The sequence below is a fragment of the Neophocaena asiaeorientalis genome, unplaced genomic scaffold (assembly GCF_003031525.2).
Source record: "Neophocaena asiaeorientalis asiaeorientalis breed wild unplaced genomic scaffold, Neophocaena_asiaeorientalis_V1.1 scaffold43, whole genome shotgun sequence".
In the NCBI taxonomy this organism is placed as follows: Eukaryota; Metazoa; Chordata; class Mammalia; order Artiodactyla; family Phocoenidae; genus Neophocaena; species Neophocaena asiaeorientalis.
This window is the reverse complement of record NW_020173674.1, coordinates 7,111,177-7,127,247: the sequence shown is the minus strand read 5'-3', so window position 1 is coordinate 7,127,247 and position 16,071 is coordinate 7,111,177. Positions and strand designations below refer to the sequence as shown.

The 16,071-nt window shown below is 51.4% G+C and overlaps 1 protein-coding gene across 1 annotated transcript in view; it reads left to right on the top strand.

Annotated features, from left to right (window-relative positions):
* CAPN1 (calpain 1) overlaps positions 1-14,031 on the top strand; it is a 24,558-nt gene extending 10,527 nt beyond the window's left edge. Inside the window, exons 11-22 of the mRNA XM_024748778.1 lie at positions 7,357-7,538; positions 8,430-8,441; positions 9,239-9,438; positions 9,473-9,512; positions 10,076-10,141; positions 10,228-10,285; positions 11,051-11,115; positions 11,515-11,583; positions 11,739-11,817; positions 12,441-12,557; positions 12,835-12,893; positions 13,265-14,031. Of these exons, the coding sequence (XP_024604546.1) occupies positions 7,357-7,538; positions 8,430-8,441; positions 9,239-9,438; positions 9,473-9,512; positions 10,076-10,141; positions 10,228-10,285; positions 11,051-11,115; positions 11,515-11,583; positions 11,739-11,817; positions 12,441-12,557; positions 12,835-12,893; positions 13,265-13,291 (974 nt within the window). The 3' untranslated portion in view covers positions 13,292-14,031. The remainder of the gene's footprint in view (positions 1-7,356; positions 7,539-8,429; positions 8,442-9,238; positions 9,439-9,472; positions 9,513-10,075; positions 10,142-10,227; positions 10,286-11,050; positions 11,116-11,514; positions 11,584-11,738; positions 11,818-12,440; positions 12,558-12,834; positions 12,894-13,264) is intronic.
* Positions 14,032-16,071: the final 2,040 nt, after the last annotated feature.

The window sequence follows — 16,071 nt, the reverse complement described above, 5'->3', positions numbered from 1 at the left end:
GCGGCATGTGGGATCTTCCCGGACCGGGGCACGAACCCGCGTCCCCTGCATCGGCAGGCGGACTCTCAACCACTGTGCCACCAGGGAAGCCCTGCCCATTTTTAGATCGGGTTGTCTTTTCATATATTTTATATATATATATATATCTTTATATATTCTGGATGTGAGCCTTATGAGGTAGATGGTTTGTATGTATTTTCTCCCATTCTGTGGGTTGTCTTTTCATTTTCTTGATAGTGTCCTTTGAAGCACAGAAGGTTTTAATTTTGATGAAGCCCAATTTTTATTTTTTCCTTTTGTTTCTCATGCTTTTGGTGTCATAATCTAAGAATCCATTGCCAAATCCATGGTCATTTATCTTTGTGTCTTCTTCTGAGACCATTATGATTTTAGCTCTCTTATATTTAGGTTGTTGATCCATTTTGAGTTAATTTTTGTTTATGGTGTAAAATAGGTACCCAACTTATTTCTTGTGCTTGTGGAAACCCAGGTGTCCTAGCATCATTTGTTGAAATACTTTTCTTTCCCCATTGAATGGTCTTGGCACCCATGTCAAAAATCAATTGGCCATTTATGTATGGGTTTACTTTTGGACTCTCAGTTTTGTTCTTTTAGTCAGTATGTCTATTTTTATTCCAGTACCACACCATTTTGATTATTATAGATTTGTAGTAAGTTTTGAAGTCAGGAAGTGTGAGTCTTCCAACTTTGTTCTTTTTCAAGATTGTTTTGGCTTCTGGGCCCCTTACAATTCCATATGGATTTGAGGATCTGCTTTTCACTTCTGTGGGAAAAGGTTGTTGGGATTTTAATAAGGATTGCATTGAATCTGAAGATCACTTTGGGTAATATTGATCTCTTAATAATATTAAGTCTTCCAATCCATGAAGATATGTCTTTTGACTTTTCTATGTCTTCTTTAATTTGTTTCAGCAATGTTTTGTAATTTTCAGTGTACAAGTCTTTCAACTCCTTGGTTAAATTTGTTCCTAGGTATTTTATAGTTTTGGATGCTATTATAAAGAAATTGTTTCCTTAATTTCCTTTTTGGATTTTTTCATTGTTGGTGTATAGAAACACAACTGATTTTTATATTCTAATGTAATCTGCAACTTTGCTGAATTTGTTATTAACTCTAAACTTTCTTATGGATTCTTCAGGTTTTTCTATATACAAGATAATGTCATTTGCAAGTAGAGATAGTTTTCTTCTTCCTTTTCAATTTGGATACTTTTTCTTTTTCTTGACTAATTGCTCTAGCTAGAACTTCCAATACAATGTTGAATAGTGGTGGTGCAAGTGGGCATCTTGATCTTGGGGGGAAAGCTTTCTTTTTTTTTTTTTTTCACCACTGAGTATGATATTAGCAGTGGGTTTTCCATAAATGCCCTTTATCATGTTGAGGAAGTTCCCTTTTATTCCTAAATTTCTGAATTTTTAAAACAATTTATTTATTTAATTTATTTATTTTTGGCTGCACTGGGTCTTCATTGCTGTGCACGGGCTTTCTCTAGTTGGCGGCAAGCAGGGGCTACTCTTTGTTGTGGTGTGCGGGCTTCTCATTGCAGTGGCTTCTCTTGTTGCAGAGCACGGGCTCTAGGCACATGGGCTTCAGTATTTGTGGCATGCAGGCTCAGTAGTTGTGGCTCGTGAGCTCTAGAGCATAGGCTCAGTATTTGTGGCGCATGGGCTTAGTTGCTCCGCAGCATGTGGGATCTTCCCGGATCAGGGCTCGAACCCCGTGTCCCCTGCATTGGCAGGCGGATTCTTAACTGCTGCGCCACCAGGGAAGTGCTGAATATTTTTATCATGAATTTGTTTTGGAGTTTGTAAAATGCCTTTTCCATGTCAGTTGAGATGGTCATGTGTTTTTTTTTTCCCTTTGTCCTATTAACATGATGTATTACATTGGTTGATTTTCTTATGTTGAACCATTCTTGCATTCCTGAGATAAATCCTATTTCATAGTATGTAATCTTTTTAATATACTATTGGATTTTGTTTGCTAGTATTTTGTTGAGGATTTTTGTATTGATATTCATAAATGTTACTGGTCTGTAATTTTCTCTTCTTGTGATGTTTTCATCTGGCTTTGGTATCAAGGTAATGCTGGCCCCGTAGAATGAGTTAGTTTATCAAAAGAAATAGTAATGTAAATGAGAAATCACATAGAATAGTAATTAAAGCACTGTGTACCTATATTGAAAAAGAAACAACTGAAAACAATTGCCTAATTTTCCACCTTAAGAAACTAGTAAACGAGCAAACTAAACCCAAAGCAAGCAGAAGAAAGCCAAATAAATGAAACAGAGAAACAATAGAGAAAAATCAATGAAACCGACAGTTGGTTCTTTGAAAAGCTCAGCAAAAAGTGCAAACCTTTAGCCAAACTGAACAAGAAAAAAGACAAGAAGGCTCAAACTACTAAAATCAGGAATTAAAGAGAGAACATCACTATCAACCCAACAGAAATAAATGATTTATAAGAAAATACTGTGAACCATTATATGACAGATTAGATGACCTAGATGAAACTGACAAGTTCCTAGAAAGAAACAGACTATGAAAATTGACTCAAGAAAAATAAAAAATCTGGATAGACCTGTAACACTTAAGAGATTGAATCAATAATCAAACCTCCCAGTTATTATTTTATTGTTGATTTTTAACTTAATTTCCTTGCAGTCAGAAAATATGATCTATATGAGATCATAGGTTTGAAATAAACAGAAGCTGGTGCTATGGCCCAGCATGTGGTGAGTTTTCATGCATATTCACGTGTTCTTGAAAAGACTGGCTAACACGTATATTGTGTTAGCACTCCTGTAAATATTTTACATATAACAACCTGCTTAACTTTCACACTGACCCTATGAGGGATGTACTACATTATCACTATTTTACAGATAAGGAAAGTGAGACAGAGTGATTAAGCAGTTTGCCAAAGTCGCTAATAAGGGGCAGAGCTGGGATTTGAACCCTGTCAGTGTGAACCTGGAGTCTGTTCTCTTGACCAGTATACTGTTCTCTGAATGTTAGGGGGAATCTTCTATAATTGTTTATTATATCAAACTTATTGATTACTTTGTCTGCTTAATCTATCCATTATTGGAAGAGGGATAATAAAACCTCACACCATCTTGCTGGCTTTGCCAATTTCTCCCTTTATTTCTGTCAGTTATTTTTCTTTGCATATGTTGAGCTAGGTGTATCAAGTTTAAAATTGATATAAGTTCCTAGTGAATTAAACTTTTTTTTTTTTACTATCTGGTGACCACCTTCATCTTTAGTAATTCTTTTTACATCCAAGTCTGTTTCAGTCTGTGTTACTATGCTGTTGCAGTTTTCTTTTAGTTACTACTAGTACTTTTGTGGTATGTCTTGTTATACCGTTTGATGTCCGATCTTTCTATAGCCCAGTGTTTTAGTTATCTCTCATAAATAGCATATAACTCATTTTTTTAATAGCTGAATTTGGAAAACATTGTCCTTTGATTGGAAAGTTTAATCCATTTACATTCATAGTGATTACTGATATATTTGTATTTATTTCAGCAGACTTACTATGCATTTTCGATTTGTCCCTCCTGCTATGCCTTCTTTCGGGTTGAATTTTTTCTTTTCTCTTTGCTTGTTTTTCCCTCTGTGAGTTTGGAAGACAGAAGAGCTTGCTTAATAAGTTCCAAAGTTAGTTGATCAGTATCTTTACCCTCCACCTGAATAATGTAAAGACTTGAGAATATTTAAGTTGGATCACACCCTCCCTTTGTTCAATCTGCTATCCTTAGCTAGTATTTTAATTCTTAACAGTTTGCTGCCTGTCCTAAATTAGCACCATCATCATCCCCATTATTTGATATAGCCTGTATTTGTTTGATTACCCACATAATATCAGTATTTTTGCTCACTGTTCTCATGAACGGTGAGACCTTTCATCTGAGATCATTTTCTGTCTGTCTGAAATATATCTTTTTGAATTCTTTTACTGAGGGTCTTTTGGTGATAAACTTTCTCAGTACTTGTATAAAATGCCTTTATAGTGTGCTCATTCTTGACAATTCTCTGGATATAGAGCTCTGAGTTGACATTACTTTCACTTCCCTGAATATGCTATATTACTCTTCACTGTGCTTCCACTGTCACTGTGTGGGTCGGGAGTCTGTCTACCATGCCTTCTGAAATGGTTTGTCTTTTCTCTCTTTTAAGATTCTTTTTCTTTGATATTCTACAGTTTGACCATGATGTGTTGAGGTGGGGATTTCTTTTTATTATGCTTTGGATTTGTCGAGCTCCCTGTGTATGAAGATTGATGTCTTTCAACAATTCTAGAAAATTGTTAGCCATGATCTTTTAGAATATCACCTTCCTACTCTCTTTATTTTCTTCTTTTGGAATGACAATCAAATGTAAGCTGGACCCCCTCAGTCAACCCTCAAGATCTCTTAACATCTCTTAAATGTTCCATCTCTGAATGTCCCTGGATTGCATCCTGGGTAGTTTCTTTAGATCCATTCTCAACGCGCAAATTTTCTTTTTTGCTGTTGGTTAATCCTTCCAACAAATACTTAATTTCACTTGAAAAATTTATTTCTGGAAGTGTTAATGGCTCTTTTTCTGATCTGTTCATGCTTGCTCATATATTTAAGCATCTCATTTATTTCTTTAAGTATAGCAAGCCTAGGCTTTCATATTCTGTGTCTGATCATCTCAGTATCTGAAGTCTTGGTGAGTTGTTGTTTGTCGCTGCTCATCCTCAGCCATCGTGAGGTTCATCCGTTGTGGCTGCTGGTTCTCAACCTTCTGAGGTTTTTGGCTTATTTGACCTAGAAGTTTATCTTCAGGAGTTGTTTGAGTTATTGGATGAAGTTAAGTTCCTCTAGTGTTTCTGCCAGAAGTTTATCTTCAGGAGTTGTTTGAGTTATTGGATGAAGTTAAGTTCCTCTAGTGTTTTTGCCAGTCACCTGGGATACTCCCGACCCAGGACTCTTAAAAATAAATTTTCTCCTTAATGGTTTTTTTTTTGACCTCATGGGCAGCATGAATTAAATCTGCAAGCTCATGAGAAGGCTGGCTTGTGGTTATAAATCCTCAGAGAACGTTCTACTTCCTCCCAGTGGTTTTATTTTTCTTTCACACTTGCACTGCTGGTATTCCTCACGGGGCTTCCAGTTTTATGGCTGTGACCTCCTACTGGACCTTATCTCCTGCCCCTGAGCCCAGGCAGGACTCAAGACCTCTAGGAGTCTGCAGAAATCCTTTGGCATTATTTACCTTTCATGGCTCCCAGTTTCCATTTTTTAAAACAGCTTTATTGAGATATAATTCACGTACCACATAATTCACCCGTTTACAGTGTGGCCGTTACTATGTTCACAGAGTTGTGCGCCCATTATTACATCAATTTTAGAACGTTTTCATTACCCCCAAAAGAAAACCTATTCCCCCTGGCTGTTACTCCCAAGCCCCTCCTCCCCCTCATTTCCAGGCTACCACTAATCTACTTTCTGTCTCTATGAATTTGCTTGTTCCCGACAATAATTTAATATAAATGGAATCATACAACACGTTGTCCTTTGTGACTGGCTTCTTTCACTTAGTATAATGTCTTCAAGGTTCATCCATGTTATGTAGCATATGTCAGTACTCCATTCCTTTTAATTGCTGAATAATATTCCATTGTTTGGTTATATCACATTTTGTTTAAATTGGGTTGTTTCTACCATTTGGCAATTATAAATAATGCTACTTGGAACAGTCACATGTTTTTTGTGTGAGTGTATGTTGTCATTAATCTTGGATATACACACACACACACACCCCCAGAGGAGTGGAATCGCAGGGTCGTATGGTAATTCTGTGTTTTACCATTTGAGGAACTGCCAGACTATTATGCAAAGTAGTTGCACCATTTTACGTTCCCACCGGCTATGCTTGAGGTTCTGATTTCTCCACATCCTCGCTTATTTTTTTTAATTTTTTAAAAATAAATTTATTTATTTTTGGCTGCGTTGGGTCTTCATTGCTGTGCATAAGCTTTCTCTAGCTGTGGAGAGCGGGGGCTACTCTTGGTTGCAGTGCACGGGCTTCTCATTGCAGTGGCTTCTCTTGTTGCGGAGCACAGGCTCTAGGCGTGTGGGCTTCAGTAGTTGTGGCACACAGGCTCATTAGTTATGGTTCATGGGCTCTAGAGCACAGGCTCAGTAGTTGTGGTGCACGGGCTTAGCTGCTCCGCAGCATGTGGAATCTTCCCAGACCAGGGCTCAAACCCATGTCCCCTGCATTGGCAGGCGGATTCTTAAGCACTGCGCCACCAGGGAAGTCCCCACATCCTTGCTTATAATCTCTCTTTTTGATTAATGTTAATTTTGTATGTGGGGAGGGGGAAATGCTGGACTTATTGGTGCCTTTAAAAAGAAGTTTTGCATATTCTCTCCGGCGCTTGGCTGTTTTAGTCAGGAGGATTGTTCAGGCAGCTGAATCGCTAAATTGCCAGAAATGTGAGTCCCCCTCAGCCCTTGCAGCTCAGTGGCCTCCTCTCAGACCCTGCTTTCTCTCGCCCTCTTCTAAGTCACTGTCCACACAGCAGCCACCTTCTTTTTTTTTTTTTTAATATTTATTTATTTGGTTGCGCTACGTCTTAGTTGCAGCAGGCAGGCTCCTTAGTTGCGGCTCCAGGGCTCCTTAGTTGCAGCTTGCCGGCTCCTTAGTTGCAACAGGCGGGTTCCTTAGTTACGGCAGGAGGGCTCCTTAGTTGTGGCATGTGAACTGTTAGTTGCAGCAGCATGTGGGATCTAGTTCCCTGACCAGGACTCACACCCGGGCCCCCTGTGCTGGGAGCATGAAAACTTAATCCACTGTGCCACCAGGGAAGTTCCTGCAGCCACCTTCTAAAATCCTGATCCAGTCATGCCCCTCCCAGTGTAAACCTGTCAGGGAGTCCTTCTGGTCTTTGATTCAGTCCACACTTCTTATCACCGACCCTGCTTCCACCAACGTCTGCCAACCTCCCTGGATCCCCTGTGCTCACTGGAGCCCCAGGTGTGGGTCTTTTCTTCTCCCTCTGCCTAGGCTTCCTAGGCTCAAATGTCACCTCGAAGATTCCTTCCCTGCCCGACTTCAGCTTGCTTTCTTTGTAATTGTTCCATTAACTAACCTGACTTGTTCATGCTTTGCCTCCGCTTCGTTCTGGAATGGGAGCTCATGAGGGCAGGGACTCTGTGTGTCCCTGTGGCACATCTGTCACTTGGCACACGGTGGCCACAGTAAAATTTGTTGAATGAATGAAAACATGGGGGAGGGAAGGCTTGGGGGCACTGCTCTGCTTCTCCTCTGATCCTGCCTCCCTACCTCCTGCAGCCACCTTCTGGGTGAACCCCCAGTTCAAGATCCGGCTGGAGGAGACGGATGACCCGGACGACGACGACTATAGGAGTCGGGAGTCAGGCTGCAGCTTCCTGCTCGCCCTCATGCAGAAGCACCGCCGTAGGGAGCGCCGATTTGGCCGCGACATGGAGACCATAGGCTTCGCTGTCTACGAGGTGAGCGAGCGGGCGGATCGCCCAGCACCCGGCAGAGAAAGCGGCCTCCCGGAAAGCTCCGCCAGGGGGCGCCAGGGGCGCCAGAGGACAAGGCGGAGCCCGCCCATCCAGAGCCGACTGGAGCCAGTCACACCCCTGAGGCACGCAGCCCTAGACTGAGCCTTCGGGAGGCACCTGCTGAGGCCCTCCGCCAGGACTGGGGCAGCCGGGGGCCTAAAATTCATCCCGTGAGGCAGATGGAGGATGAGGAAGATGTTTAGCTAGGAGAAGGGAAGATTCTGCAGTTCTCCCCTGTCCTTAGAGGCTGCATGGCTGCTTTTGGGCAGAGGGATCTGCCTTAGCTGACACCTGGGAGAAAGACTTTGACTCAGTTTCGGAAAGAAGCGGGCAAGTGGTCTCCTGAAGGAGTAGTGAGCTCCCTGTCTTGGAAGTATGTATGCAGAGGCTGGCCATGAAGGGCCCCGCTTCACGCGCTGTATTCAAGACAGAAACTTCTGGATCTCCCTGGTGGGGGTAGAGGACAGTCGCAGCCTCAGCCCAGGCCCACGGCCCCTTGTAGCAGATTGGGGTGGACCTCCAGCGTCCCTGGGCCGGAGGACTCTGCAGTTGGCCGCCCCATGGGGCAGTCCTGGAGGCTCTGGTTCAGAGCTGAGGTGCAGGGCATTCCAGGGACAGAGGGCCCTGCCTGGGCCTCCCTCCTGGGGTCCTGGGGTCCCTCTCTGGCATGAATACAGGTCTGGGTCAACACTGGCCCCTGTCCAGGACCCTGTCTCCTGGTCTCTTCATCCCATCATTTTCATCTTAAGAACTCAGGGCCGCTGCCCAGCACACACCACAGCATCTGCCCCTGGGCCAGGCCAGCATCTCTGACTTCCCTCGTCTCTCTGGCAGGTCCCTCCGGAGGTAGGTGTGGCATCTGACTCGCCTGGATTTACACACCCTTGAACACACATGGCCCAATGGTGCCCGGAGGGAGCAGGACGGTGGCAAGCCCGCACGTAGAGAGCTAAGAAGTCTCCTCACCTTGGGGCTAACACAGTGCCCCCACCCCCCTGCCTGCTGTTCAGTGGGCAGAGCAAACACTGTCCTCCTGGGGGTCAGAGCAGGTAATAAGTAAGGGAGCCGGATTTGAACCCTGGCCCTCAGAGCCCCACCTGGCACGCACCCGTGAGGCTCTTCCTGTCTCACTGTTCACACTGAGGCCGTCTGGGGTGCTGGTTAGGGGCAGGTTGGTAGTGGGCTGAGTGACCTGGACCCTTGGGCAAGTTGCTTAGGCTCTAAGCCTTGGCATCAGTGTCTGTAAAATGAGTTGTCATGAGCGTTAAGTGAGGTGACATGTGTAAAAGGCCCTGCGGTGTCTGACACAGGGGAAGCTCCAGGTAAGGATAACGAGAAAGTTATTTCATGGTGTCACGGTATCTACATTCACCTCGTGGTGTCTCCTCCCCTCCACCTGGTGCAGTAGGCAGGGCTGTTACCCCCATTTTACAGATGAGGCAACAAGCACTGTGACTTGTCAGGGTCGGGTAGCCTGTGGGTGATGGAGCCGTGACACAGCTCTCCAGCCGCTTGGCCAGAACCTGGAGCCTGGGGTCTGGATCTGGGTCTGGTTCTGGGTCTGGATCTGGGTCTGGGGGCAGCTCCTAAGGGTGGGCTGAGCGGGCAGCTGCAGCCCCCGCTCCCTCCTTCCCTCCCGCCAGCTGATGGGCCGGCCGGCCGTGCACCTGAAGCGGGACTTCTTCCTGGCCAACGCGTCTCGGGCCCGCTCCGAGCAGTTCATCAACCTGCGGGAAGTCAGCACCCGCTTCCGCCTGCCACCCGGGGAGTATGTGGTGGTGCCGTCCACCTTCGAGCCCAACAAGGAGGGCGACTTTGTGCTGCGTTTCTTCTCAGAGAAGATGCTGACTGGCCCCCTGTCTCCCCACCCTCTGCAGAGAGCTGGATGACCAGATCCAGGCCAATCTCCCTGACGAGGTACGTGCCCTGCCCCCACCGGCCACCCTCCTCCTCTCCCTCACCCTGGGTGTCCTGTGCCCTGGGCTCCGGCTGGCAGCGCAGAGCCCCTCCTGGCAGGAGCCGTAAGAGTAATACTAATCCCTTATTTGCCCAGCACTTTACAGTTTGCAAAGGACGTTGTCATAATAATGGCACAGGGTCCCTGGGTTCTTGCTCTCTGCTGGGTCTGTGCTGAGCTCTTTACCTGGGTCACCCCGTTTCCTCCATAACAGGTGTGTCAGGGTGCTGTCACTACCCTCTCATTGGGAAACTCAAGTTCAGAGAGGTTAAGGAACTTGCCCAAGGTCGTGCAGCAGGGAATCAAAGCCTCACTGTTCATCACTGAGCTGACCTTCACCCTCCACATTTAGGCCACAGAGGCCTGGACAGGGATAGAGCAGGGGCCAGGTTCCCATTTTACAGATGAGAAGGGTGAAGTGACACATAGCTGATGAGTGGTCCCAGCCCTGCCTCCAGCAGCTGCCCATGCAGGGGCCAGGCTGGGGTGCCCCTGACATGCTCTCCCCCGCTTCTCCATCCAGAAAGTACTCTCAGAAGAGGAGATTGATGAGAACTTCAAATCCCTCTTCAGACAACTGGCAGGGGAGGTAGGCTGGGCGTGGTGGACGGGCGGTCGGGGGCACCGAGGGGCAGCCTTTCCCCAGAGTGGGTGCCATCCTCCCTCTTCCCCCAGGACATGGAGATCAGCGTCAAGGAGCTGCAGACCATCCTCAACAGAATCATCGGCAAACGTGAGCGTCCCTGAGTGGCTGCTCTCCACCCCATGCCCTGCTTCCCAACACCCCTACCCCCCACCTCCGTTCCTCTGCTCCCACCCTGGGCTGAGCCCAACCCCTTGGTCTCCGTGGGTGGGGCACCCTCCACCACCTTTCTGAGCCCTGCTCACCCCCTTTTTCCTCCCAAACTCCTCATGCCGTCTTGCTGCTCTCCGTGCCTGAGCGCTGTGCCTGGTGTAGTTAGAAGCTTCGCCGGCTGACAGCACCTTAGGGCCAGTGTGTGGGCGCCCCTTCCTCCCAGAAGGCAGGTGGCCGGCTTCACTCCCCGATGTGCAAAACTGAAGGCAACCACCCTTCAACCTTCCCTTTGCCCCCGCCTCTAACCTCTCACCTCCGACCTCTGTCCATGCTGTTCCCTCAGCCCAGAACCCCTCTCCTGCTCTTCTCACCCTTCGGGGCCTGCAGCAAACCCCACCCCTGCCGTGACCACCTATGCTGCACGTTTCTACCGTGTTTCTTTCACTTATACTTAGCACTGTTCCTTTTCACTCTGGTCTGATGGTGGTGTTGACGTACCTGTTGGGACACCGGCTTGACTGCTAAAATACCTTAAACTCTTTTCTGTTGATGGAAACAATCCTACATACCTACTAGCCTAGATTTTACACACTAGGGGACAGAAATGGTGCCTCCCGGACCCTTGTCCCACCAGTGTGCCCAGCACGGGGCAGGCCCAGGAAGCTGGCTGGGTTGAGGTGTTGGGACTGGTTTTTCTTGCAGACAAAGACCTGCGGACCAAGGGCTTCAGCCTGGAGTCCTGCCGCAGCATGGTGAACCTCATGGACGTATCCTCCCTTTGCTTTTGCCTCCTGAGCCGGCCTTTGGGGTGGGATGTAGGCACGGGGAGAGCCCTGGGTGACCCATTCCAGGAGCAGCTCAGAGAAAGGGATAAGTGTGGACAGACCAGTTCCTTCCTGGCATCTTCCCATTGATCGGGGTGGGGCGGGGACCGAGGCACAGGCTTGTGTTGAGTGAGAGGCGGGCAGGGCCTCGTCTGCAGGTGACCCTGAGGCTGGTGCTCTGTTTGCGCCCCTCCTAGCCACCCCGATTCAGGCCTGGCCCCAGGCAGCTGTCTGCGGGCTCCTGCCCCTTCTCCCCTCCCCCTCCTCGTCTTGCTCTCCCCGGTGCTCACTCACCCAGTGCCTGGTTTAAGCTGTGGAGTTTTCTTCTTAATGGCCGCCCAGCGTGACGGCAACGGGAAGCTGGGCCTGGTGGAGTTCAACATCCTGTGGAACCGCATCCGGAATTACCTGGTAGGTGGTCCCTGCTGGCAGCACCCTCCCCTCCTCTGCGGCCTCAGTCACAGCGGGCGGCCGGGCTCCGGCTCCCAGACCAGCTGTGTGGACTAGGCCCTTGCCCTGGGTCTGCCTCTCCGAGCCCACGTATCCCAGTGGCTGACCCCCTTCGGTCAATTTTCCGGAAGTTTGACCTGGACAAGTCGGGCAGCATGAGTGCCTACGAGATGCGGATGGCCATCGAGTCTGCAGGTGAGGCCTGAGGGCTGGTGGCACTCGTGGAGCCCCAGGGAGATGGCCCTGGCTCGCTTCTCTGACAGCTACCCAGGGCGGTGGCCCACCCACTAGCCCTTGTCCCTGGGGGGGTGATGGCAATGGTGGTGAAGCTGTAACAGCTATCTACTGCCTTTTTCTCCTGGTGACTGAGCCAAGCGCTTTATCGGCATTTCCTTTTGTTCTGACTGCAGCCTCATGAGGATATGGTCTTTTAGTATCCCATTGAGCAGAGAAAAGTGCAGCTCAGAGAGGGGTAGTGACTGGCCTGAGGCCACACAGCCAGGGAGGAGTGGAGCTGGCCTCCAGAGCTTCCAAAGGGAGCAGCGCAGGGCTCGTGCTCAGTCCCATGTCAGGATGAGGCCAGGGCATTCAGAACAAATGAAACTGGACCCTGGGCCCTGATGGCCAGCACCTGCTTCCCTGGGGCAGTCTGGGTCCTCAAGCTCCCTCTGGACCAGCACTTGCCCAGCTCGAGGCCCTGCCCAGGAGGTCTTCATGCCCCCCAGCCCTGGGGCTCACCCTGCCCAGCCTCAGTCCCCCTCTCCGCCCCCTCTGGCCTGGCTGCACGTCCCTGGCCCTCACTTGCTCTCCTGCGCCAGGCTTCAAGCTCAACAAGAAGCTGTACGAGCTCATCATCACCCGCTACTCGGAACCCGACCTGGCTGTGGACTTCGATAACTTCGTGTGCTGCCTAGTGCGGCTGGAGACCATGTTCCGTGAGTGTCCCCGTCGGCTTCCCCTCCAGCTCAGTCCCCAACGAGGGTCTCGGGGAGGTGGGGTCCAGGCAGCCTGAGTGCCAGGTGACACGGAGTTGGGTGGGAACTCTGGAGGGGGCTCTCGAGCAGCAGGAAGGGCTGCTCCCCGGCTGTGAGGGTGAGAGCTTGCGGCGCTGTGGGAAGGTGGGGGTGAGGCAGGAGGTGGGGCCTGGTCCTGGCCCTGCCTGAAGGTCCCACTGAGTCCTCAGCCCCGTGTCATCATTTCTTGAACACACAGGGTTTTTCAAGACTCTGGACACGGATCTGGATGGAGTCGTGACCTTTGACTTGTTTAAGGTGGGGCTGTCCTCCGGTCCGGTTGGGGAAGGTGCTCAGGGGCAGTGTTTTCTTACCCTCCTGGGCTGGAGGCTGCGGCCTCAGCGCCAGCCCTACGGCCGGCCACCTGGGTCCTGCAAGGACACGCTTGGGTGTCTGGGTCCTGGGGAGGATGGGCCAGACCCCTGGAGGCCTGTACAGGAGCCAGCAGCCTGGGCTCCCAGGGGTGGAGGAGGTAAGGGGGTGCCCCGCCCCCTCCCCGGGAGGGTCCCTCTCCCACCTGCCCTCAGGGGGGTGAGGAGATGGCGACTCCTGAGCCATGGAGCTGGGAGGCCAGACTTGGGGTTTCTGCCCTGGCTGACCCCTCTCTCCACCCTCTCTCTGCCTGGCAGTGGTTACAGCTGACCATGTTCGCATGAGGGGCTCTTGCACGAGCCCCTTGCTGTGCTTCTCTGCCCTCCTCGTCTGCCGGGCCGTGCCTTCCCGCCATGCCACACCAGGCCCTGCCACACCAGGCCCCGCCAGCTGCAAGTGCCTTCCTTGGAGCAGGAGGCGGCCTCGTCCTCCTCGTCCTCACTTCCCGGCCGCCCCGGTTCATTTGCTCCAGGCAGAGCTGTGTGGCCCTCCCTGCCTCCACTAGCCACGGGCTCAGATGGGCTCCCCCAGCCCCTCTGGTTGCCAAACCGGGAAGGCAGCTTTTGCTAGTTCCTGCCTCACATGGGGCCCCAGGGGGAGCTGACGGCCCCAGGCCTCTGGACATCCTGATGTGTCCCCTCCCCTCCCTCCACAGGCCACCCATTCCACTCCCAAGCCCACCACGCCCCAGCTGCAGCCTTTAAACTATAACCACTAGCTCTGCACAGCCTGCCGTCTAGCAGTGCGGAGCGCCCTCCCAGCTGGGGCGTCCTCCGCAGGGCTGGGAATGAATGCCTGTTCCTTCCTGTGCCAAAGCCAGTGCCCCCCTCTGCCCCACATTCCCCCCAGCCCTGCGGGGTGGTCAGGCCTTCCCTCCCTCCCTCCCTCCTTTTTTATATTGGTGATTTTAAAGGGGCCTCTGTGGGGACTGATGTACCACCTATGGGGGTGCCAGAGGCACCTGGGCATGGGGTGGGGCAGTCTCATGTTTCCATGCAGAGAAACCCCAAATAATAAAGGAAACGGCCCCACCTTTGACTCCGGAGTGTGTTTCTGCCTAAACCTGCCGCCCAGGAGGGCGCAGCAAGCCTTGTCCTGCAGGGACTTTGCTCAGGGCCTCACACCCGCCCCTGCCCTGCCCTCCATCCCCTTCCCCATCGCCCTGGAGGCTCGCACCTCTGCTGGAGTCCTGGGCATCTGGGAGGGGAGGATGGGGTACCCCCTGCAGGGACAGGGCCATACTGCTGAGGTCCCGCATGGCCCTGCTGGTCCTACATGCCCCGCTCCTCTAAGCCCTGACCCCTTCTTTCCCCACACACTCTGCCCGTGCAGCTCTGGCTCAAACCCAAACCCCTACTTAGCGCAAACCTGACCCCCAGGAAGCTCCCCAGAACACAGAGCCTCCTTTTAAGTCTTCTCGAGGTTGGGGGAGGGGAGTTGCCCCTGTGATCCAGACACCTGCAGCTTATATAAGCTGCTCCAGCCCCTCTGGGATCCCAGCTCTTCTTACCAGAGATAAGACAAAGAGTAGGTTGAGGTGGGGGTAGAGGAGGGGCTGGGACAGCGTGGGGAGGGGTGAGCCGCAAACCAGGGCAGCGTCTGCAGAGCAAAGACTGAAGGAGCCCAGCTGGGGGGTGGGGGCTGCCCTCGGCCACCAGGAGCCCCAGGTGGAGCCCTGAGTGGCAGACTGTCGGGCACAGGGCCTGGAATCTGCCTTTTGCCTTTGGGAGTCCCTGGGCAAGTCCTGCTAGGTCTCAGCCTCCTCATCAGTGAGAGGAGTGGTCCATCACTTCCTGGAATCCTGGGCTGGTTTGTGAGAGGGGCCAGGTGGAGGGGCGGGGAGCCTGGTGCACCAGGTGCCACCCGCTTAGCTCTCTGTATTGGGTTTCCTTTGATGAGAGGTTGGAACACTGCGGGTCTGGATGAGCGGAGACCCTGCCACCTCCCACACCCCCAGCCTGAGAGTACCTGGGATGGGGGCAGGGAGAGTAGGGCTTCCTCTTGGTTGCTCTATTTGGGCATTTTTCAAGGACTTTTTTCCAAGTGTCTCCTATGCAGCCTCTGACTTCCAGGGAATTTGGGGAGGGGCAAGCAGCTGTAATCACTGGCACCCCCTTGTGTGACCTCCAAGCATTTAAGGCTCCGGCGTCAAGGGAGCCCAGGGACAGGACTGGATCCCATGTGCTGAGGCTGGAATTGCGCGTTTTTTTTTTTTTTTTTGGCCGCATCACTCGGCTTGTGGGATCCTAGTTCCCCGACCAAGGATCGAACCTGCGTCCCCCGCATTGGAGGCGCAGAGTCTCAACCTCTAGACTGCCAGGGAAGTCCCCTGGAATTGGGCTCTTGAAGATGCCTCAGAGTGGCCTCCAGAGAAAAGGGGAGGGTGACGATGGTGCCACATTTACTGCTGGGGTCCCCCCTGCGAGGGCCATGGGCAGGGGGCTGAGCCTGGAGATCTGGGCAGTGGGATATGAGGCGGCCCTCTAGGACCCCTCGCTTTTCTAACTCGGAGGTGAGAGGCTGGGAGAAATGAGGAGAAAGGGCCTGGCAGGAGGGGGAGGCCTGCAGACCTGGGGACACCCGAGGCCTCCTGTGAGGTGTAACCCGACCCCTCTGAGTTGCGGGACGCGGGCATCTGAGGTCCTAACCCTGGCCTGTTCCTCCACCTCTCAGGGCCCCGTCCCAGCCCCTTCACATAAGGCTCCGAGGCTGGGCCTCAGGTCAGGCCCGTGGCCATGGCCTTCACAGACCCGCTGGACGCCCTGGGTGGCTTCCAGCTGGTCTACACGGCCCTGCTGCTGCCCTGCAGCCTGCTGGCCGGCCACAACTGAACTTCATGGCCGCCGTGCCCCGCCACTACTGCCAAAGGCCCGCCAACCACACTGCGGCCACTGTCAATGGCTCGGGGGCCTGGCTGAGGGCCACCGTACCCCTGGACCTGCTTGGGGCCCCCCGAGCCATGCTGGCACTTCATGCAGCCTCAGTGGGCCCTCCTGGGCCCCAGCACATCCGTCCACAGGGCGGCACCAAGGGCCGCAAGGACGACTCAGTCTAGGACCACTGG